Below are 24388 nucleotides of genomic sequence, written 5' to 3'. Positions count from 1 at the left end.
CGTTCTCAGGTAGAGATGGAAATGAGTTATTTGCAGAGAATCCCTCAGTATCTGTATTACTATTTCTTCTAATTCGCAGAATGGAACTTTCAAATTTTGTAGGAAGTTCGATGTCTGATTAGGGAGGGCGCCTCTTGCTCCGAATAGCACGCCTCTGACAATCCACCGATCAATAGGTATTTTATACTTAATAATAATAATAATAATAATAATAATAATAATAATAATAATAATAATAATAATAATAATAATAATGCTATTTGCTTTACGTCCCACTAACTACTTTAACGGTCTAAGGAGACGCCGAGGTGCCGGAATTTAGTCCCGCAGGAGTTCTTTTACGTGCCAGTAAATCTACTGACACGAGGTTGTCGTATTTGAGCACCTTCAAATACCACCGGACTGAGCCAGGATCGAACCTGCCAAGTTGGGGTTAGAAGGCCAGCGCCTTAACCGTCTGAGCCACTCAACCCGGCGAAATATTTTTTTAAATATATTCTTATATGAAAGGTAAGGCAAGCACGGAATATAAATAGCTAGGTACACATCCCGAGCCTGATTAAGGTCTCTTTCAAAGTGAATGGTGAGATCTAAAGACCATTGCGTTAATGTCCTCTCCGTTGATGGCTACGATGTCCGCCCTCCGATTAGAGTCATCGGTAGAGATGCAGTGAACCTCCTCGTGCACCTCCCATCCACACTGTCTCAAGCCTTGAGCAATCGACGTTCTTACACGTTTGTGGCGATGGTTACGCATTAGCTCAGTGCTCCGGCAGAATCCCAGCACATGTCCAAGGGTTTCTGTCTCGTTGTAGCCATTTTGGCGGTACCGGGTTGTGTTGAATGACCTACCGGGAACCGACCTGACTGCGGTGAGGTTGCATGACATCTTCACTGCGGTTATGCATTCAGAAGAGGACAAAGGTGATTTATGAGTCATCCAGGAGTTTGCTTTCGGGCAGTCTGAATATAACACTACTCCTTTTCCTGTATGTGGTAACTGGCACCACGACTGAAAGGATCGATTTCTCATAACTTCACGTAGTTTTCTTCCGTCAATCTTTGGGGAAAGACTTCCTTTTTTTATGTCAAGTCTGTGGACTGCCAAATCTTGTTCTTCAGGTAACTTCCTTACGTATGGTAGATGAACGTCCTGAACATGGAGTAAGCGATTACAAATATTGTAATGCTGTATATTGGCTTCCCATTCTGCGCAAGTTATTTCCATCCTTCTGACCTTTCTGGCACTATATAGCATCGAATTTGGAGTATCAACTGGCAGCATAATTATTTCTTTTACAGAACCTCTTACAATTTTGTCCATATCTTCAAGAAAAGTGTTTGATAGTTGAGTCAGAGGGGAACATTGTAGAGGATAGATCAAACCCGGGCAAACAAACTCATTAATAATCTTAATCTTTTGCTCTGGTTTCAGAAGTTTTGTTTTTACCGGATTATTTATTATTAGTTTATGTCTGTCAAAAGAAATTTAGTTGTTGAAGTCGATTCCTGAATACTTGATTCGTTCATTGTTTATTTTTATCGACGGGATTGTTGATCCTTCGAGTGTAATGGCGTTTACTTCAGTTAATTTTCCTTTCTTCAGGATTATAGATTTGCACTTAAGGAGATGGATATGTAAATCAATTTCTGCAAAGCTGCTTTCAGCTATTTTTTACAAGGTAGTAGCATCATTTTCGGTTTTTCTGAGTATGACTAGGTCATCTGCGAAAGCAAATGAGGATAACGGCGGTAGATCATCAGATAAATGTGGCCATAACGTTGGCATATGTCATGGTCGGTGAGATTTTGTATTACAGTACTGCTTGCTAAATTGAACAGCAGTGGTGAGATAGGGGACCCTTGAGCTACGCCACACTTAATTTCAATGGATTTTGATTTCATATTATCAGCTTCCACTTGAACTGTGTTCTTTGTAAGAGAAGCTTGAATTAATCTACATAAGTTAGGAGGAATTTCTGATTGTCGAAATGATCGTTTGATATGTTCATGAGTCAAATGCTTTTGTGACATCTAAAAAATGACGCAATAATCTTTTTTTTTTTTTTTTTTTTTTTTTTGCGTTTCGCATCCTGGAGGCAACGATTCACGAGGGAAGCGTTGACATGAGTTCCAGGTAATGGCACGAAGCCACGCTGGTGAGGACGTAGTGTGACATATGAACGCAGTCTCCCAAGTGACTCTGTTTTGCTGTGACTAGGCGAAACGCCAATCAAAGGCAGTGTAAACTCGATTAAAACACAGTGCCATTTGTACCTACTATATAGAGAAGGCAGAGTTCTAGAACACGATAATAACGTGAGGAAGAAGATGCTGAAAACTTAGTATAGACACTGGTTGTCTGGTACCACGGTGTAGGTTTTCTGTCTACGCTAATTCCAGACAAACCTCCAGCCAAGAGCATATCCATGTTAAAATCTGACATTTACAATCATTATACATGGTGTCACCCTAAGTGGATCACACCTTCTAACAAGAGGGCATTCTGAATTCCCCCCTGTGTCATAAGTTTTTTTTAATGATTGGCGGAAGCTTGAAATATGTCTACTTACAGGGGTATGTCCCCTTAGGGAGTTCACTATTTTCGAGTAGCACGAAATGCAGGAACTTCTTGGAAATAACTTGGCGATAGAAATGGAATTCTCTGGAGATTATTCATGGAATTTGTGGAAGAAGAAGAAGTAGAACTGGCTGAGTCAGCAAAGAAGATGCATCTATATATTTTAGTATTTAATGATATTCGCGTAAGAGAAGATGAGTAGGAAGAGACAGGTTATAATCTTAACAGGTGTAAAAAAAGGAAGGGATGAATGTGGGTTAGAACTGTTCATCAGGAATATTATCACCTCAACATACATTATGTTAGGCAAGAGAATGAGAGGAAGTTGTAGGTAGATTTAACGGTTAGAGGAATTAGGACGAGAAAAGCCTCTGTTTATTCGCCTTGTAAGGGTACAGATGACTATGAATTTGACAAGTTTTTTGAAGCAGTGAGTGACATTTTGGTCAGGATCAACAGGAATGATAGGATAGCGCTCGATGACTAATTCAATGCGAAAATTGTGAAAGTAATTCAGGAATATGAAGATATGGGTAAATATGGTGAAAATATGTAATCTTATTGGAATGGGAACTGTTTACTTGACTTCTGTGTTAGTATGGTATTAGCAGTTACGAACGGATTCCTCAAGCCCAAAGGTAATCATGGGAGGGTAAATATATCCGATCCATAACACACACATCATAACCGACATGAAATTCAGGAAATATATTAGGATTGTGTGTGTATTCGGCTTTCATAATGATACATATCACTACATGATCTGTAGTGAACTATATATCACTTTGCCTACACAGAGAATGTTATATCAGACGAATAAGGCAGATAATCTCCAGAACGAGGAACTTAAGAGTACAGTATACGGATATGGTTAGTGAAAAGTTTCAAAGAATACAGTAGGATCCGTTTATAGAAAAAGAGAATGGGTGGCATACATGGATACATTAGTAAATACAACAGGGGATATGAAGGATATGAGAAGGGTAAATGTGAGGAAAATTCGCAATTTTTGTTTTAGTGAGAAGTTTTCTATTTTCAACAATGCTATTTACAGGTGGGGAGTAAATATCGAACTATGGATTCATATTGGTAGGAGGATCCTCTGCAGCCAATTATTTCAATAGGGTGTTTTATGCTACTCGTAAATGAAATGGCGTATGGCTTTTAGTGCCGCGAGTGTCCGAGGACATGTTCGGCTCGCCAGGTGCAGGTCTTTGGATTTGACACCCGTAGGCGACCTGCGCATCGAGATGAAGATGAAATGATGATGAATACGATACAAACACCCAGCCCTCGTGCCAGCGAAATTAACCAATGATGGTTGAAATTCCCGACCCTACCGGGAATCGAACCCGGGACCCCTGTGGCCAAAGGCCAGCACGCTAACCATTTAGCCATGGAGCCGGACTATATTTCTCGCCGACGAAACCATTCTGTACCCCAAGTTTTTTTTCCTTGCCTTTCTTTTGATACATGTTTACACCACTAGTAGCAACAACGCTATAATTATTTTTTTTTTCAGATTTGGATCAATACCTTACGCATTTTAACGTCAGACATTGCTTATTTAATAATTAAAATTTGAGTTCCTGTTTGAGTGGGCTTACCCCTTAATGCATTCCGTGGAGGCTTTCCTTATGTAACCACAAATTCTGGTTTCAAGTTTAGAGGCTTCAAGTAGCTGGCTACTCTCAACTATCCCAGCCTAAATCGATGTGTTTCCCTTCAGCAATAATAACAGTAACGAGATTATGCTTGAACTGGAATAAATGATAATAAATTATATTTGTAACGGAAGAGATTTATTTCAAGAAAACCTGTGTTGTATATTCCTAAGCCAACAAGTAGTTTTATCTGAAAAATATACATAACACTTGTAATCATTTTTGGGTTGATTTCGCCTAAATAAATTCAAAAAGTTATTTACTTAAAACATGCGTTTGTTAAGTTCATCTCCTATATTCGCAAAGCCTCATATATTCAACTGTACTACCGAGTCACTGATAACAAAATTATGCTCCATAAGTATTTGTGCATTGTTTACTTTCTAGGAATATCTTAACAAACAATATCATTTTTACTTTCAGGTTTCACCTGCATTCACATTCAGTGATACAGTGAAAGCCGTCAGTCTTCAGGACAATTCTGTATCTGCAGGAACCGAGGCAGTGGTTTCTGGATGGGGCTATACACAGGTAGGTATGACCGTTGTTAATTAAGTCATACATGCACTCTCTTAGGCACGAGGAAATTTTCACTGGTATTTCTTATCAAATTTATACTTTCCTTCGGAATAGTAGAAACCTGGAAGTGAAGAGAAGAAGCACCGATTTCAGGAAAGAACAATTATTGTGCAAAAATGACTTATAAGAAATAAATTGACAAGAGGGTCCACCTTTTCAGTACAATATATTGTATTGTGTGTGATAAGCACATACACTGAGTGGCCATACGTCATGGGAAGACACTGAATGTGAGGTTAATAAAGAGTTGCTCCTCCGGGAGCTTTCAAAACGGCAGCAATACGGGGAGGCATCGACTCTACAAGGTGTTGGAATCGTTCTGGAGGGATCGGGACCCACGCATATTGCACTGCTACCCACAACTGGTCCTGTGTAGTTGGTGCGGGGTTCATGGAGCGTACACCAGCATCGACTGCATCCGGTAAGTGCTCGATTGGATTAAGATCGGGGGATCTGGAGGGCCAATCCATGGTCGTAAATTCACTGGAGTGCTCCTCCAACCACCTGCATGCCACCACAGAGTGGTGACATGACGCGTTGTCATGTTGAAACATGGCATCCCCGTCGGGGTGCTCCAGGGCCAGAAAGGGATGCAGACGGTCTGAAAAAATGCCCACATAACGTGCCTAATTGCGACCACAAGTACGTCACCCAGACAAGAACTGAGCTACCTCCCGCCTGGACACGACTTGTTGACATGCAGGATCCACAGTTTCATGGGGCATACGCCATATTCTCATGCACCCATTCATCCGACCATAGCACAGGCCACCACTGTTCCATGGTCCATTGCCGACCTTCGCGGGCCCGTGCACGTCGTTGAGCTCTGTGTCGAGGTGTCAGCAAAGAGACACGAGCTGGTGAAGCCTGCACGGTGCAGTTGCATCCTTACAGCACTGGTAGATGATGATGATGATGATGATGATAATGATGATGATGATTCTTGTTGTTTAAAGGAGCCTAACATCTAGATCATCGGCCCCTAACGGTAGGAAATGGAACGAAATTCAATAACAGTTTAAAAGTCCAAAATCATCCAGTGAACAGAATTAAAAACGTGATGATGATGAAGAATGAAAGGATGAATTTGAATTCAAAACAATCCGACCCGCAATGCTTCACATTCCCAGAAACTAACTTAAATCAGTAGTATTACTGGCCAAGGGACTGCTCCTAAAGAACAATCCTGAAGCGATGATGCTTGTTGACTGAAGGGGTCCAAAATCCAGGTCAACGGCCCGACAAAATGGTACTTATCACTTGTCAAGTTGCGGTACTAATGAAAAGTAGCGCACACTCACGCTTTCCACACTTTACTGTAATACTCAGAAGTATTGTACGTCGCACAGGTAACGCAGACCTACGGTGTTTCTCACATAATAGCGCCACTCATGGGCAACGTAAACCCATGGTTTCCCTCGCATAGGTGTGATAATCACAGGGGCTCGTACTATCCCGCGGTGTTCCTCACATAGTGGTACTAATCACAGGCAACGCTCAGATCCGTGGTGTTTCTCACATAATGGTACTAATCACAGATTATGTGAGCCCATGATATCCCGCATATAGTGGTATTAATCACAGGTACTGTAAATCCGCAGTGAACCTATCTCTGCTGCTACTAACCACAAACCTATTGTGTACCTAACATAGTAGTACTACACGCAAGTAAAAGCGACCCATGGTGTTCCCCGCATGATAGTACTAATCACAAGTAGTTTCATGGTTCTAATACAATCATCCCTTGGTCGCCCATTTCAGTCGCCCCTTACGACAGGCAGGGGATACCGCGGGTGTATTATTCGTCTGCATCCGCCACCCACAGGAGGGAGGGAGAGAGAGAAAGAGAGAGAGAGAGAGAATAAAAGAAGGGAGGTCCGTCATTTCAAAAAATTATGTTATGGACGAAGAAAGGCAAGGGCCACGAACAGCGTTAAAATGAAAGACTCCCAAGGCCTCGAATGCTCTAATACCATTGGGGTCGGAAAAGAACAAGAGTTGACCTAGGGACGTCGGACAGAATAAATGAAAGAGAGGAGCCTGGCACAATTAAGGGCACCGTGGTACAGTCCTGGCGGAAATGAACTCCTAGCTCCCAACACGCGTGATCTTCCAGTACGGCGCACAGTGGGTAATTTCTAGCATCCAGCCGGCTAAAAATAATATTTTCAACCCTTGTCTTTGGTGCGCATTTTCTGTGAGTCGTGTTTATAAGACTCTTGGGTACAGTAATAAAGTATTGAAAAGTCGCGCTGTCTGATTATCTAATCTCACCGAAGCCCTAAAGTGGCTCTCCTCTGGTAGGGCATCATATTCTGGCGAGGCGAGGCGCAGTTATTATTATGTGAGGGCTCAGTAAAGACGTCAGAACTTAATATTTCTTTAGCTTGCATTGCGATTATATTAGATGATGGTATTTATTTTATATAGTATGTAGCATTTTCTGAAAATTACTATATTGTTGTCCGAAATATGCACTTTATATTCAGGTACACGGTGTCCATGCGCTATCTAATTATACAAATTTCAGCTGACTTTCAAAATGGATTGCCTTTGATTTCCGCAATGAAAGTCTTTTGGATGAGTTATCTATACTTTAATGAATAGAAAACTGTGACTTTTTGCTGCGACCAGGCGCGACCATAAGAGTGATTAATTTTTTTCAGAGGCCAAGTACTCTGTAACCCGGAGGTCGGTTTTTGAGCTGTTGAGGAACAGCAGGGAATATAAGCGGAACGATGATATTGCGAATGTTGTAATTGAACGTTTAGGCTTTTAGGATTGTTCCGTGGATATATCCAAGTCAATAAGGGATTCTTTCTGTATTTTGTGTGCTAAAATTCGATCACGCTGGACAAAATATAGTAGAAAAGGGACAAATTGCTGAAGTACAATAAAAGTTGGTTCGAGCAGAGAATGAGCCTTGCAGAAGGACGTGCATCACAACAATGTCAGGATGAGCCTGCCAGTACAATAGCTCATTCCATATTAAGAAAACAGGGTTGCCATATTGAACGGCTCCGCTCAACGCCATCACGGGAAAACGGCGGCACATAAATTTGTGAAATTCAGTATTTAAGTTCAAGACAAAAGGCTAAAGAAACTAAACTACAAATTATTTTTATGAACTGAAGGGGACGTGCGTTTTACAGCGGTTTGGTTTGTTCAGAATCAGAGGTAAACTATGGCACATGAGAAACCTCAGTACTGAAATATAAGGCAAATTGCGAAAGAAAATAGGTGAATAATGTTATGGGCTACAGGGGCGGGGGATATATTTAATTACATTTAATAAATTTATCCAGACAATAAAAGCAAGAAAACAGACGCAATAAATAAATACTGCAGATGACTACAAAAGATGACAGCATTTATATTAAGGAAATAAATCACACACGTAGGCTTATCGCATAACTCTCACTCAACACAATATATTTACGCACTGATTTAAAGCCTAAAATACACACGCAATAAATAAATACTGTAGATGGCTTCACTACAGAAGTTCGGGGAGGAAACGCGTATATTGGTTGATATCCGATGCAAACTGCTGGTAATACCAATTATGGAAACCGCTAGAAGATTCTTCAGAGAGGCTTCCACTTCTGCGGATATTACTGGATTCGATATAAATTTAACAAACCATCTACGTGTCATCCTAGAAACTCTTTCGTGTGGGTATGCCATTGATAAAGTGACATTTGGCATGCACGCAAACGAAATTATACAATTGTACTTACAAAAATACAAATCGTACTACATGCCTGTAACCTTGCACAAACTCTTGGGTCATTATACCTATTGGACAACTCTCCGAGGAAGCCCAGGAGACCAGGAATAAAGATAACAGGAAACCTTCCAGAAAGGACACAAATACTCGCCTTTTCCTTAGGCTGCTTAGGGAAATCAAGGAGGAGGAAGTTGATTCCGCTTTCACGAGAAGTGCTCAACTTACTGTCTGAGCGTCCTGTATCTGGTTCTGCCGAAGGAGATAATGACAGTGACGATAGCGATTCTTATGTAACTGCATCTAATGAATAAATTATTTGGCAAGTACATGTGTTCCTGTATCTGTTTTTAAACATTCTAAACAGCATGTTCCACTATTAACATGTATTTAATTTTTAAGCTATACTGAAAAATGATTAAAATTACAAAATTACTAATTATATTCCTAGCGTAGTAATTTGTTCTTTGTACTTGATTGACCACACACTTAACTATCTCCAATAATAGCAGTTACATACTAAGTTTTATGTAAATCGGTCCATTAGTTTCCGAGATACGATTTTTGGCCGGCTAGAATCCTGAAATTACGCCCTGTGCGGCGGTTTACGCAGATGGTAATATTCTATCTGCGATGTTGAAAATCCATTTTCGACACTGTTGACCTCAGAAACTCTAATTCGCGTGTGATCCCCGCAATGCTATGACCCATCCGCCGTGCACCGCTGATCATCCCAATTTCAAAGTCGGTTAACCCGCAACGTGTTGACAACTTCAAGACACTGGTGTCTGTGACAGACTGCACAACTACGCCGCAGCTAGCCGCAACGCTCAGAGGTCATACACGGCACATTTTCTAATGGGACACCCATTTCCGTGACGTTTGGCCACACAGTGTGTATTGAAATGAAAACAGACACGCAACGAAAACAAATATTCCCCTTTGCAACAATTATGAACTGAACTGAAAAGCATTCTTTGGACTCACAATATACGACGTCATTGTGCAACGGGTCATGAAACGAAGTAGTTCTTGGACGTATAGCAAAAGGACTTCGTGGTAATTAAGCGTATTAGCATGACGAATGGGTGTTAGTACGGAGTCAATCCCTTTTCATGGATTACAGCTTCGCAACGCTTTCTAGTGCTTCTGACAAGGCACCTCACACTCAGCTGAAGCAGATATTCCTATTTTCCCAAACGTTATACTGTTTGGGTGTTAAGATTCTTGCTCGGATGCGGTCTTCCACTTAGTGCTAGATTTGTTCGATTGCGTTTAGATCGGTACTTCTGGATGGCCACTCTATTCGTTGCACGTGATCCAAGCTCGTTTGCAACCCACATTTTTGCCTACAAAAGGGAACGCAAATGGCAGTGGAGAAGGTGAGACCGCCGACCACAATTAGGGTGCTCTTGTAGAAATCTCTGAATAATGTTGGCATCATGGGCTCTAGAATACTCATCATGAATACTACGTTTTCTCCAAGTTTTCTTAAGTGAGGAGTCACATGTAGCACTAAACTCTCATCGACGGATCGTCAAACAGTTAAGGAACCATTGTGGATGGCATGGAGATCTGTTTTGTGTCAGGAGTTGCCCTGTCTACACCTAAACAGATTCACCTCCATACGTAGCGGTACATTGTACAACTGTTGGACGAAATTGCTCCCCGTGTTTTTTCCAGATTTTCACACGACCATTCGAACGAAATAACGAAAAACGGGATTCACCCGAGAACAGATAAGGACGCTAGTTGCAGTACAGGTGATATCTAGCAAACTGAAACCTCCTGTTAAGAAGACATCTACCCACTGCAGATACTTCAGAGGGTCTTAGGAATCTGAAACTGGCCTCGCCAAGCCAGTTTCTGACTGTTTGGTTACAATCTCGGGAAGCCCGTTGTAGATCCGCCGATGCTCTTGTTTTAACTTGGCGTCTTCGGAAAGCTTGTACACGCAAAAAACGACCCTGCCTTGAGGTTACTTTTCTTTTGGCTGCCATATCCTCGCAACAATCCCAGTCTCCTGGATACCAAATCGCACTCTGAGCAACCTTTAGCATTCTGGCAACATACCACAGTGAGTAGCTTTCTTCAAAGAGTATACGTGCACTAGTCACTTTATTCGATGACGGATCTCCCAGCACCTACCTCGGTGCACACCACCATCCATGACTTGTAAACAGTACACTCCACCTTCGTACATAGTTTTCATTGCGACACTCGTTTTTTTTTTTCAAATGACACTACCACTTCCCAAACATCTGGAAAACAGTGGAGCTCTGTGTTATGTAAACAAGACTTTTTATCGGATTGCCAAAATAGTCCAGTCCCCATCCCACATTTCATTCATGCAATGTATTTAGCAACATCTAAAGATATGACAAAATGTCTTTTTTGATCAGTGTATCATTGGTTGTAACCGAAAAGTTTAACTGAATTTCGTAAGATCCAGACATCTGAAATCATTCTGATAGATATAAAAATCAAGAGTAAATGTTATGAAATATTCTTTTTAAGTTTCGCCGTTGATCGTCACTTTCCTCTATGAAGTAATGGAACGTTTCTATGTTCCAGGAAAATGAAGGTGTGAACTCGCCACAGCTTCGTAAAGTATCAGTTCCTGTTATCGACCGCACTTACTGTGACAGTGAGTACTACCCTGATGACATCTCTCCAAGAATGATTTGTGCTGGATATGAAGCCGGTGGAAAGGACGCCTGCCAGGTATATCTTCATATAAACGTCGTTTAGTTACCTATATGATGTCCATAGTGAAAGTAACCCCTTCACTTAAAATTGTACTTACACGAATGTTCGCAAATAGTTGAGTAACAATATTACAACGGTATAAATGAATTACTTTATATTTGCCAAACCTCGCGGTACATAGATATCATAGCGAGGCCTGGGGTATCAATAAAACCACTGCCCGGCAAGTACTGCAGATATTTTGAGTGTGGCAACGTACTCAGAAGTATTGCTTACCTTTCTTGATCTGGTCCACTGCTTTCTGCATCATACATCTCCTCCGTTGTTCTAACGAGGCTGAGTGATTCACATTCCAGTCCTCAGTCCCGAATTAAAATCCCTGGACTAACCGGAAACCGAACCCGGGGTGTCTGGATAAGAAGAATACACGCTACCACCACACAGTGGGGCTGGCTCTCTTGATATTTATACAGAATATATCAGAAGTGAGAGCCTCCATGGCTAAGGCGGCAGTGCGCCGAACTCTCACCACTGGGTTCCGTGGTTCAAATCCCGGTCATTCCATGTGATATTTGTGCTGGACAAAGCGGAGGTGAGACAGGTTTTCCTCCGGGTACTCCGGTTTTCCCTGTCATATTTCATTCCAGCAACACTCTCCAATATCATTTCATTTCATCTGTCATTCATCAATCATTGCCCCAAAGGAGTGCGACAGGCTTCGGCAGCCGGCACAATTCCTATCCTCGCCGCTAGATGTGGGCTTCATTCATTCCATTCCTGACCCAGACAAATGACTGGAAACAGACTGTGGATTTTCGTATCAGAAGTGATAGCACAAGTCGAACCAGTGGAGCGACGACGGTAGAAGCCACAACGCCTCAGTATAGTTCAACGTAGCGCTTCAAACGAACCATTATTATTGGATATTTAGAAAGTCTATGCCCCTTCACAGTAGGTAGTCCATCTGGCTGGTATTACCTGGCACGGGTGATAATTCTGATTGGTAGGCCTCAGTTTCACACCGTTTCGCACGCTCTATCACTTCACACTACTACAGCTGCACACAGACAGATTCAAATACACAGTCTGTTAACAATCACGACATACGACGACTATTCATTGGCTCAACTCCGGACAAGTCCGCTAACTCAATCAGAAAAACAATATATTTCAGAAACTGTGTGGCACTACATGGGGTTCATCAGCCGACACTTTACGCACCACCGCCCTCAGTTTGGTCCACTCAACAGCTGAGTACTGTTCTCCGGTGTGGCTCAATAGCAGCTATACCAAACCTGTCGATGCCCAATTGAATCAGGCAATGAGAATTGTACCTGGCACAGTAAAATCAACACCAACATTCTGGTTACCAGCACTGAGTCACATTCCACCAGTGGAACTCAAACGCAGACATGCCTTACTCCGGGAGTATAAGAAGATAAATACAAACGACCAGCTACTAATACACCAGGACATCATTGCTGCTGAAGCCAGACGTTTACGTTCACGGAACCCCTCCATCCGGAGAGCGAAACACCTGGTGAACAATAATTTCAACCTCTTGCAAACATGGATGGAAGAATTGGTAAAAAAACATTCCATGTCAGCTGCAAGACATCACAAGCACCACAACACCACCAATTGGCTTTCACCTACCCCTGAAAACGTGGTCAACGCTGAACAGGATAAGAACAAACCATGGCAGATGTGCAGATATTCTCTCCAAGTGGGGACATATACCTTCGCCAGAATGCAGTTGTGGTGCTCCGAGACAGACCATACGGCACATAATGAATGACTTCCCGACGTATTCCTATAGTGGCAACTTCAGTGACTTTGTGGAAGCAGGTCTAGCTGTAATACTTGAAATGATCTACCTGTTACAGCTTTGTATTTCCAACCAGACATTCTACTCTATTAGTTTTCTTACCTACCGGCATCATTTTCGCCTTGAAAAAGCTAATATTCGTATCGTACTCATTGCATCTATTTTCAAGTTCCTAGATATTAGACTGCAGGCTTTCAGCACAATCTACCATCAGGACCAAGTCCTCGGCTTGGTCCCCAACACGTTACTGCATTTCCACTTAACTGAATCCCTCCCTGCCATGTTAAAACTTTCAGTAGATGATTCATGTAATCTATGAACAATGAAGATGAAAGATTACAGCGTTTTCTGACCATTGTGAGTACCTTGAAGCAAGAACTCATTCTACGATCAATTCTGACCGCCGCCCGACTGTCAACATAATTTCCCTTTTTTTTCTTTTAATAATCTCTCCTTAACCCGATAGTTCTTCAGTATGGTGAACACATTTTCCCTCTACGAAACATAAATATACCTGTCTATTTCTCTCGTAGAGAGTTATAAAAAACAAAAAAAGGAATTTTGAAGGGCAGAAAACACAGTATGTCGCACGATGTCGGCTTGTAAAGGATCTCAGATGACACAATCGGCGTTTACCTGAAAAATAACAAACTGAGCCCTGGTTCACTCGAAAGAAATGCTGTCAATACAGTCATCTGGAAGAGGAAAAAGGAACGTCGAAATTTACGTGCAGATAGCCTATGTGGCATCAGCTCAAACTACCTCCATATGGTAGCCGAGTCCGTATCATTATTACTATTATTATTATTATTAATAAGAAGAATTTGGCCAATTATAGATCGCTTACAACTTAATACAATGATACAGTATTTTTCTTTTTCGCTTCTCCCCAGAACTACAGTACTTTTATACGTCGGCTAATCGCCTGCCTTTATTCCTCCAACAACGCTCTCCGAGGTTGACAACGACTGTGGAAAACCAAACAATCCACAGAAGTGATTTTTCACCGGAAGGCCACCCTCTTATTTATTATATCACCTGCAAATTTCAGTCCTTGTAGATCCCATCGTATCTCTTCCAGCCAACCAGCGGTATGTTTTAATTTGGAAATATAATAATACATCTTCTTAGTTAGCCTGTCCTTGTTCTTTCTGTGCAGGAGAACATAAAATGTTGGTCTTCTTCTTGCAATTGTGTTTGTAATTTTCTCTACATAGCGGTAGAGATCTTCATTTTTCTTTTCATCCAAATATCTTTATTCTTTTGGGGGTCCCAAAATTGTCGTTGGTATATTCCTTTCTTCCTTTTCCAGTCCCTCTTGTTCATCTCTTTTGTTCAACGTTAAACATTCTCATTCTTGTTTAATTACAGTTGTGTAGAGCCTTATTTTTGGCTGGAACGATGACGATCGTTTGTTGCAAGGGTGTTGAGTGAGTTTGTAAGCCATGTCCATCTTCTTCAATCCGTTTTTTGCAGCTCGTTTTCATTTGAGTGGATCCATTCTCCCAGACATTTTAAATTTATCAATTCCTCCATGCTGAGTTGTTAGGTATAGTAGTAGTAGTAGTAGTAGTAGTAGTAGCAGTAGTTTTTTGTTGTGGCAGGGGAAAATCTTTTAAAGACACCACTCTGTGTGGGAGTTGGATTTCCACCAACTAAAAACCCCTGCCCTCTTCACTCAGACCATTCTGGAACTGCTTGTCGGCATGACATCGGAATGGAGTGATGTATATTATTAAGTTCTTCCTTTCTCTTATTTTTCCTTCATCCCCATAATGCTTGTCGCCATTGCCTTTACTGTGTTCCAGGCAAACGGGCTCTCTAACATAATCTGAACCAGACTCCCTGGCGTGAGTCGTTGGCCAAGTTGTTGGCAGGCTTTCCTTCATTCTTCTTCCCATCGAACACAGTAGAAAAAAGTGTGTTCTACTGTATCCCTTTCAGAACAGTACCGACAACCATCTCCCTGCGTCTTTCGCATCTTCATGGCGTATACGCCGAATCTTCCATGTCCTGTCAGGATCTGCGACAGATAGTAATCTACCTGCTGATGTCTACATTTAAGCCAGTCTCCTATGTTGGGTATTAGCTTTTTTGTCCATTGGCCAACATCGGTTGTGCCATCCCATCGGTCTTGCCAGTCTAGTAAGAGTTGGTTCCTCGAGGCTTTCTTTTCTTCAGCAGATATAGTCGCATCCCTTTCATGCCAAAGTTTTCTCTCTACAACGAGGAGGTCAATGGGAATACTGACAGCTACAACTTGTAAAGCTGCTGTCGAAACAGTTCGATATGCACAGGTAACTCTCAGCAGCATTTTCCTCTGTACTCTTTCCATAGCTCTTCGGTGAATCTTCCTCCTGAGTGCATTGTGCCAGATAGGTGCAGCATAAAGTAAAATGGAATATACTGCAGAGCACATAATCTGTCTCTTAACTGTTCTTGGTCCCCCGATGTTAGCCATAAGTCTGGCTAATGCCGATGCCTTCTTCTCTGCCTTTTGGGTAGTAGTAGTAATAGTAATAGTAGTAGTAGTAGTAGTAGTAGTAGTAGTAGTAGTAGTAGTAGCGTAAAACAGTTGTATTCATTTGACGGCTATTAACAGTGCAGTAATTTAACTAGTGGCTTTGTATCCATACGGCTGGGGCTCGAATTCTGGTGGATCTTAGAGTGCAATTTTCCCCGGAAATAATACGTGATGTTCTGCAGAGAGAATAGAAACGATGGTATTCTGTTATTCTTTAAAGTGATTCAACATCGTGCAAATTCAGTTTTCGGTGAAAATGGGATCAGAAATGACTAGGATTGGGAATGCAGAGGCCGTAGGCTTCCTTAGAGTACAGCTACAATACTGCACTAATGTGAAAATGAGAAAACCACAGATAACTCTCTTCAGGGTTGCTGATGGTGGAGTTTAAATCACTATCTACTGAACGCAAACTTGCACCTACACATCCCAGAAGGCATGCCAGCGCACTGTGGAAAGGTGCTCACAAGATGTACCTGGCTATTAATCACACCAAATCATACCCCATGGGTGCTGCAGCCCTGATGGGCCTTGGCCGATGAAGCGGCCGCTGTTCGGGACAAAAGCCTGCAGATTACGCGTTGACGCAAGTTACTTGTGAGGAACCTTCTGCTCCGTTAGTCTCGATTATCTAGAACGGGACTGCTATCTCACAGTCATGTAGCTCCTCGATTGTTCCCGTGTAGGCTGCTTGGACCTCGAACCATGGTCTGGAATCGAACCCGGGTCCTCCAGGTACCTGGAGGGATCGCTGCCGGGTTCTGGCGTTAAACACCTGGACAAACTGAGCGGAGTACCTCTATTGACCCCACAGACAAGTCTTAGGGGGACGATGGGATGGGAAAGGAAGCAACCGTGGCCGTAATTAAGTTACAACCTCAGCATTTCGCTGGTGTAGAAATGGAAAAACTTGGAAAACCATTTTCTGTGGGGTTATAACCCACCATCTTCAGAATGCAATCTCACATTTACGTAGCCAAAACCACACAGCCAGCTTACTCGGTTGAGTTGGCACCTTTGCCTCTCATTTTAAGGGGCTGATGATCAAAGATGTTAGGCCCATTTAAACAAGCATCATCATCATCATCATCATCATCTTCATCATCATAATCTTATTTCAAGGTCTCGAATACTATTCCTGGCTTGTCCAAAATTTTCATCTTATTCAGAGGGTTGGAATGGAATTCACTCTGCCTTGTGAGCTCAATTGAAAAGTTACCTACTTGGAATGGCGGCGAATCTCGTCAAGACAGCCACGCAATACGCCTGAGGAAGTCATCTCTGACTTAATAATATGTAGATAGGAAACCCTTTTTACGTGAATCAAGCTCATTCTGAAGATCAGTCGTAGCGTGTCGGTCTTAAGATTGCAAGATGATGGGCTCAAACCCGACAAACGAAGTAGGACTTTCGAAGTTCGGAGAGAAGATCATTCGACTCAGAAACGACTGTACCTTCTCTCGTAATTCTGAAATATTGCAAACTGAGGCATCTGACTGGAAAAGAGACCATTTAGTTGTGTAAAAGCCGATGTAGTAGACTATGATTGTAAACTAGATATATCAATAGTGTACTTCATTCTTATGCTTTTTTTTCTATTGGCTTTACGTCGCACCGACACAGATAGGTCTTATGGCGACGATGGGACAGGAAAGGCCTAGGAGTTGGAAGGAAGCAACCGTGGCCTTAATTAAGGTACAGCCCCAGCATATGCCTGGTCTGAAAATGAGAAACCGCAGAAAACAATCTTCAGGGCTGCCGACATTAGGATTCGAACCCACTATCTCCCGGATACAAGCTCACAGCCGCACGCCTCTAACCGCACGGCCAACTCGCTCGGTCTCTTATGCTTTTAAGCCTAGTTTTCCGATGAGATGCCCTTCCTGATGCCAACAGTACGTGGGGGGATATAATCACTATTGTTTTTCTGTGGTTGATGGTAGTGTACTCTGTTATGTGTAGTCGAAGATATGTTTGTATTAGAACGAACACAAACTCCTAGTCCCCGAGCCAGAGAAATTAATCATAAGCTGTTAAATTTCCCGATCACCGAGCTCGATAGCTGCAGTCGCTTAATTGCGGCCAGTATCCAGTATTCGGGAGATAGCGGGTTCGAACCGCACTGTCGGCAGCCCTGGTATTCCGTGGTTTCCCATTTTCACACCTTACTTAAGGCCACAGCCGCTTCCTACCCACTCCTAGGTCTTTCCTGTCCCATCGTCGCCGTAAGACCTATCTGCGTCGGTGCGACGTAAAAAAAAAAAGATCCTGCTGGAAATTGAACAAGGGGCCCTCTAAACTAGTGGCTTTGTATCCATACGGCCGGGGTCGAATTATGGTGGATTTTGGGGTTCAATTTTCTCTGGAAATAAGACGTGATGCTCTGTAGACAGCAAGCTGACAATTCAGCTAAGGGGATTGATATATAAAATGCGTATATCCAAGGTAAATTTTTATTAGCCCTACGAATCTAACAACAGCGAAATATCGGAATGATTATATATAACTAAACATGGATAGATAGAAAAGAGAACGGACACGAAACGAAACTAGCCTCTCATTCCAGTAGTACCAATATACTTGATAAATCAACCGATAGGTGAGGAATTAGATTGTATTATTAATCATCAGTCTGATTTGTCTTGATGTTTTAAAATTGTGTTCATTATCAGCCAAATACTGAACAGTGTTTGTACGATTACATTACAGAACGACTCTGGTGGTCCCTTGGTTGCAAACGGAAATCTCGTTGGTGTGGTATCATGGGGTCTTGGATGTGCCGAAGCTGATAGACCAGGTGTCTACACTGACGTGTCAGTGCTGCGAGATTGGATTAAGTCAACAACGGGAGTCTGAGAAATAGCTTTGTCAACTACCACTTTTTGGAAAGAAATGTTTCAATCATCAAAATAAATATAATGGTTGATAGAAATACTCTCTGTGTCTAATTACCCATATGAAAAATAAAATGTGTTGGCATAAAAATGAAATTATTCAGCTGTAAACTTACATAGTTCTCATGATCATCTGGTGTGCGAAATGGAAGTCTGTAGTTCAGTGGACTGTAAAACACCTTATCCATTCATTATTACATTGTTCTGTAGGACGCACATTGTTCTGTAGTGACCAAATGCACTAGAGATCTTGCCAACTATCGGTTATAAGGTTGATGGTGAAAAGACGACACGTGGAGGATTGAGGTAAGCATGGCAAAAGTACTATTTATGTTACCTACCGTATTCGAATTGTGACATTGCTGCAAGAAGGATGGCAACCAATGGATGTCGCCGTTTTTACCGGAGTGAGTTGTAGTGGTGTCTCCAGAGTTTCGAAGAAGTTCAGGGAGGGACAAACGGTTGCTGATCGACAACGGACGAGACACCCACCCAAACAAACTCACAGGGAAGATAGGCACTTGTTGCTTTCAGCACGCCGAAAGGGCACTAGTACTCCCACCTCATTCCACCAGGATCTTCGAGAGGCCATCAGAATGAATGCCCTAGATCAGACAATTTAAAATCTGCTCTACGATAGAGTACTGGTATCAAGCAGTTCTCTGCCAGAAGCTCCTCTTAAACCTCACCATAAGGCACTCCTGTGAGATGGGAAACAATAAATAGCACGTGGTATTTGGAACAGTAAAAGCTTACGCACTTCTCTGATCAGGTCACCACAAGCTTGAACACATAAATCACGAGCATTAGAGTCTGGAGATTGTGCGGCTGGAGTTGGAACTAACATTTTACCGTGAAAGACCATTAGGTGCGATGGGGACTCCATCTTTTCGCGGTAGGATCTTGTTTGGTCGACGGACGTCTCTAATTCCTATACAGGGTAATATGACTGGTCTATACTGTATACAGATACAATATCCTCGAACCTATAGTTACTAGATTTGCTGCCACTGTAGGCGAAGGATGTACATTAGTGGATTATAATGCTTGTGCCCATCGAAGCAGAGTGGTCGATTAGTTCCTTAAGATTAATGGTGTGACTGGCATATTCTGCGAACAAGAGCTGTGTTGAACATGCATGGCATGAACTGAACAGGGCAATTGTACATAGTACTAATCCTCCGACAAACTTTCAATGACCGACTGAAGCTGCTATCCTATTGTGGGATGATCTGACCAAAAGTAAATTGCATTCGTTGGTGGTGAGTATGCCTCCTCGTGTTCAAGCATGCCTCAGGGCCCGAGGCGGCTATACACGGTAGTGATCTGCCTCATAAAGAACGATACTTTTGCGTTCAAAATCCTGCATTACCACCTTTGTGCTTTTGTTTCGTTTCTGTTGCTTTTGCATGGCTGACTGCACTTTTGTTTTCATTTGTGTACACCCTTCATTGAGTGGTATATTGGGAATACGAAGCTGGAGCAGGTGGGTAATTTCAGGTATTTGGGATGTGTGTTCTCCCGTGGTATGGTGAGATTGAATCAAGGTGCAGCAAAGCTAATACAGGAGTTTACAGTTGCGATCGACAATATTCTGTAAGAAGAAAGTGAGCACCCAGAAGAAACTATCTTTACATCAGTCTGTTTTCAGACCAACTTTGCTATAGGTGAGTGAAATCTGGGTGGACGAATGATATCTAATACATTAGAAGTAACAGACATGAACGTAGCGAAATTGATAGCAGGAACAAACAGGTGGGAACAATGAACTCGAAAGATGAAGCTGTGCGCATACACCGGCTTCGATGTTGGAGTGGATAACAGAAGTGAAGGATATAGACGACGATGGTTAGACTCAATTTATAACGATTTAAAGTTAGCGGGTATAGAACTAAACGAGGCCACAGAACTAGTTACAAATACAGAAGTGAAAGCTGGATGAACATTCTTCAGGGACATTCTTCTGTTTCCAACAAGAGCTATGCCAATTCTTTGGCCACGGGCTGGTTGTACGCCTTCAGACGATTTGATGAACAACTCCTCACGTCAGAGCAGCGTACTTTGTCACCCGTATACGGGCAAAGATGTTTAACAACAAGACGTTTCCTGTACTTCAGGACATAGCAGAGTTCATCACAAGATTGAATTCCTGCAGATAAGCATGAAAATCATAGATACAGCTAAGATCATTTCAATTCAACGCCAATAACTCGTGGAGATTGAAATGGTCTAAGCCGGCGCCACATGCATGGTCACCGTTAATGATCCCATTCCAAATCACCTATATTTAGTCTTCCCTGCTGTATCTCGACAAGAATGAACATGAAACCTGATACTGGCAGTATCGGAACAGAATTAGAGTTGACCAAGCGGTAGGTAATGTACTACACTACCAACTTGCGTACCTGGCAACATTGTCTGTGGTGCGACAACAATTCATATGCTGTGGCAGATTATTTAAAGCTAGAGCTATGTTATATGATCAGAAAAAGGCTTTACTTAAGAACAAAAACTGTTGCTTCATATGTTTAATATTTCGCCATAGTGCCAAGAGATGTAGGAATTATGTTAAATGCCTTGTCTGTCTTAAACCTCATTTAACGACCATGTACCCAGAAATACCAATGCAGTATAAACCCAAAATGTTGAACCTGTTAAAGAAAAGAGTCGAGAGTCTCAAGCACTCTTAGCTCAGAAATCTTACGTCACCTTTTTTACGGACAGTGATGGATAAAATTGTGCATAACGATAAATTAAATTAAGTGCGTGCCGTTTATGACAGTGGAGCACAGAGGTCCTACATTTCCAAAAATGATGTTAGACAGCTCGACATGAAGCCATCTGGGAAGGAGCTGTAAACCAATCAACAACAGCACAATATGCATGATATAATTGTCCGAAGTATGGATGGTAAATTTTAAAGATCTGTATGTGTTTTGGATCAGGTGAAAATATGTAGTTATGTATTTAGGGTGGAAAGTCAAGGTCTGTAACCTAAACTTAGGGCGAGAAACATTATTATTTCCGACATGGGGAAGAATCCACCGGACATAGGGCTACTGTTAGGTGCTGATATTTCACGACTGTTTATGACCGGTTCCTACGTGAAGTTGGACGGAACATTGGCAGCGATTGAGACAAAGTTGTGTTGGACCTTACAAGGGCCAGGAAAGAATCCGAATAACTTGCTGACCAACATAACCTATAACTGTAACTTGGATTTGTCAGACTTATGGAAGTTAGATATTTTGATATTATTAGTATCATAATTTCGTGTAGCTATTTCTAGCCGAGTGCAGCCCTTGTAAGGCAGACTCTCCGATGAGGGTGGACGGCATCGGCCATGTGTAGGTAACTGCGTGTTATTGTGGTGGAGGATAGTGTTATGTGTTGTGTGTGAGTTGCAGGGATGTTGGGGACAGCACAAACACCCAGCCCCCGAGCCATTGGAATTAACCAATTAAGGTTAAAATCTCCGACCCGGCTGGGAATCGAACTGGGGACCCTCTGAACCGAAGGCCAGTACGCTGACCATTCAGCCGACGAGTCGGACTTTGGTATTAGTGAAGTAGAAGCTGTGAAGATTAAAGATGATTCAGTTACCGATACCATTTTCTTTATCAATGAAACTGTGAGAATCAATGAAGAAGACAGGTAAGTGCAGTCATCTTGGAGCTGCTGGATAATAAAGCTTTGGTAGGGAGGAGGCTTAAAGGTGTAACAAAACAACTCCCATTATCATGAAGTACTTCAGGAATATTTACAGTCAGATATTATCGAGACAGTCCCTGAATGTAAGGATAAGGCACATTTCTTATCGCGTCGGGCTCTAATTAAGCCTAGTAGCCGGACTACAAAAATCCGACCTATTTTTGATGCCTCAGTTGAAGATCGTAAGGGAAATTCGTTGAACGATTGCCTAAAATAGAGCCCAAATTGAAGTAATTCCAAAGTTATTAATTCAGAACAAGAAGCATGCCGTTGGTATAAGTGCTGACATTAAGAGGGCATTTCTGCAGATTAGCCTATCGCCCTGTGGATAGGGATTTCTTAAAGTTCCTATGGTGGAGCAATGTTGATGCCCAGAAAATGATATATTTGGCACACCGTTGCGCAGTGTTTGGAGTTTCATGAAGTTCATTTCTGTTAGCAGCTACCATCACTCGTCATCTGAATCATGCTACAAACAAACTGAGAAAGACGGCTGATAATCTGAATCAGGCGTTTTATGTGGATAACTGTATAACAAGCCTAGAATTTGAGGAATCTGTTAGTAAGTTCGTGAAGGAAGCCCCTCATATGATGGCCTCCGAAAAATTTGAGCTTAGAAACTGAGCTACGGCACTTAAATTAGGTCAATCCTTCGGGGAGAACAAAAATATTGTTCCTATTCACGGCGAATCTTTGTACACTGTAAATGACACGTTATTTAGTTATGTCAGTGGACTTACTTCACAAGGGGAACCTACTGTATTACGAAGAGAGTCCTCCTTTCGATCGCGTAAAGAATATTTGACCAGCTCGATATACTTGTCCAACAACGTTCATTCCAAAATTAATCCTCCAACAAACTTGGAAACACAAATTTGGGTGGGATGTTGCTCTGCCCGAAGAAACAACTCAGCAATGCTTAGCCTGGTTAAAACATCTGCATCATCTCAGTAATTGCCGCATTCCCAGGGGGTTCACGGGGGGACCGTACGAGGACTGCGAAAAGACTCTTCATGTAGTCAGTGATGCGAGCAAGGCGCCATTTGCGGTTTGTGTCTTTCTCCGAGCAGATTTTGGAGGAAGAATTTCAATTATCCTAGTAGAATGTAAAGCACGGGTAGCTCCACTAAGCAATTGACCATCCCGAGCCTAGAACTTATCGGAGCTGTTATAGCTACTCGTATTGGCTGTCATGTTAAGGAGGCACTGGGTCTCTGAGACTGTAAAACCTATTACTGGAGTGACTCTACAGTCGTACTGTAATGGATCAACGAGAAGGCAGGCGAGTGGAACACATTTGTTGGCAATCGCGTCAAAGAAATTGAACAGCACAGCCCACTAACTGGCATCATGTCTCAGGATCTTTGAACCCTGCAGATGTTCCTTCAATGAGCTATAATGCAGAAGGCCAATGGTGGGAGGGACCAGAATGGTCGAGGCGAGAGCGAAGAGCCCAGTTCAGATGAATAAACTCCAGTTCAAGAAGTAAATACTGAAATAAGGAAGACGGTGGTGGCTAGCATATTTTTGGTAAAACAACCTTTACATCGTCAGACATATTGTTCATAATAGTCAGGATGATTGGCAGCATGCTAAGGTTCAGAAACAACTGCCGCAAAGATTGCAAGTAATACGGAGAAATGAAGCGTGAAGAGACCCAGGCTGCTGAGAAGAAACAGTTGAAGTGTATTCAGGATGAAAGTTCTCACCCTAATGAGAAGAAAGTGATTAAGGAAATGCAAACTTTTACCGATGATGAAGGGCTCATGCGATTTAAGACAAAACTTATATTAGGGGATGAATGTAATAACTTGAAATGTCTAATAGTCTGGTAAGAATCTAATTGTACAGAGAATGGTTCGTCAGTAACATCGCCATTTAAAACATGCTGGGCTTCAGATGTTATTGTCAAACAACGAGAAAAATACTGGATAACAGGCATCAGGAGACTATCTAGGAAAGTAACCTATGAATTTATCACATGCAAAATGTTTCTAGGAAAGGCTACAATACCTCTCTTTGCTCCCTTACCCCCAAACCGCATTAAGTGGCCGCTGTTTCCCAGGTAACAGGAATTGACCCAGCGGGCCCATCATATCTAACTACAGGTGAAATGATTTGAGTGTTCCTATTAACATGTGCCCTCTATAGAGCCGTACTTTTGGAACTTA

The 24388-nt window shown here is 42.1% G+C and overlaps 1 protein-coding gene across 2 annotated transcripts in view; it reads left to right on the top strand.

Annotated features, from left to right (window-relative positions):
- Positions 1-18547, top strand: part of LOC136866435 (trypsin-7) — a 48265-nt gene extending 29718 nt beyond the window's left edge. For both annotated transcript variants that reach the window (XM_067143371.2, XM_067143372.2), the window contains 3 exons: positions 4669-4776; positions 11126-11275; positions 18322-18547. In XM_067143371.2, the coding sequence (XP_066999472.1) occupies positions 4669-4776; positions 11126-11275; positions 18322-18468 (405 nt within the window). In that variant the 3' untranslated portion in view covers positions 18469-18547. The remainder of the gene's footprint in view (positions 1-4668; positions 4777-11125; positions 11276-18321) is intronic.
- Positions 18548-24388: the final 5841 nt, after the last annotated feature.

The sequence above is a fragment of the Anabrus simplex genome, chromosome 3, assembly GCF_040414725.1.
Source record: "Anabrus simplex isolate iqAnaSimp1 chromosome 3, ASM4041472v1, whole genome shotgun sequence".
In the NCBI taxonomy this organism is placed as follows: domain Eukaryota; kingdom Metazoa; phylum Arthropoda; class Insecta; order Orthoptera; family Tettigoniidae; genus Anabrus; species Anabrus simplex.
Note: the sequence above shows the minus strand (reverse complement) of the source record. Positions and strands in the feature narration are given on the sequence as shown.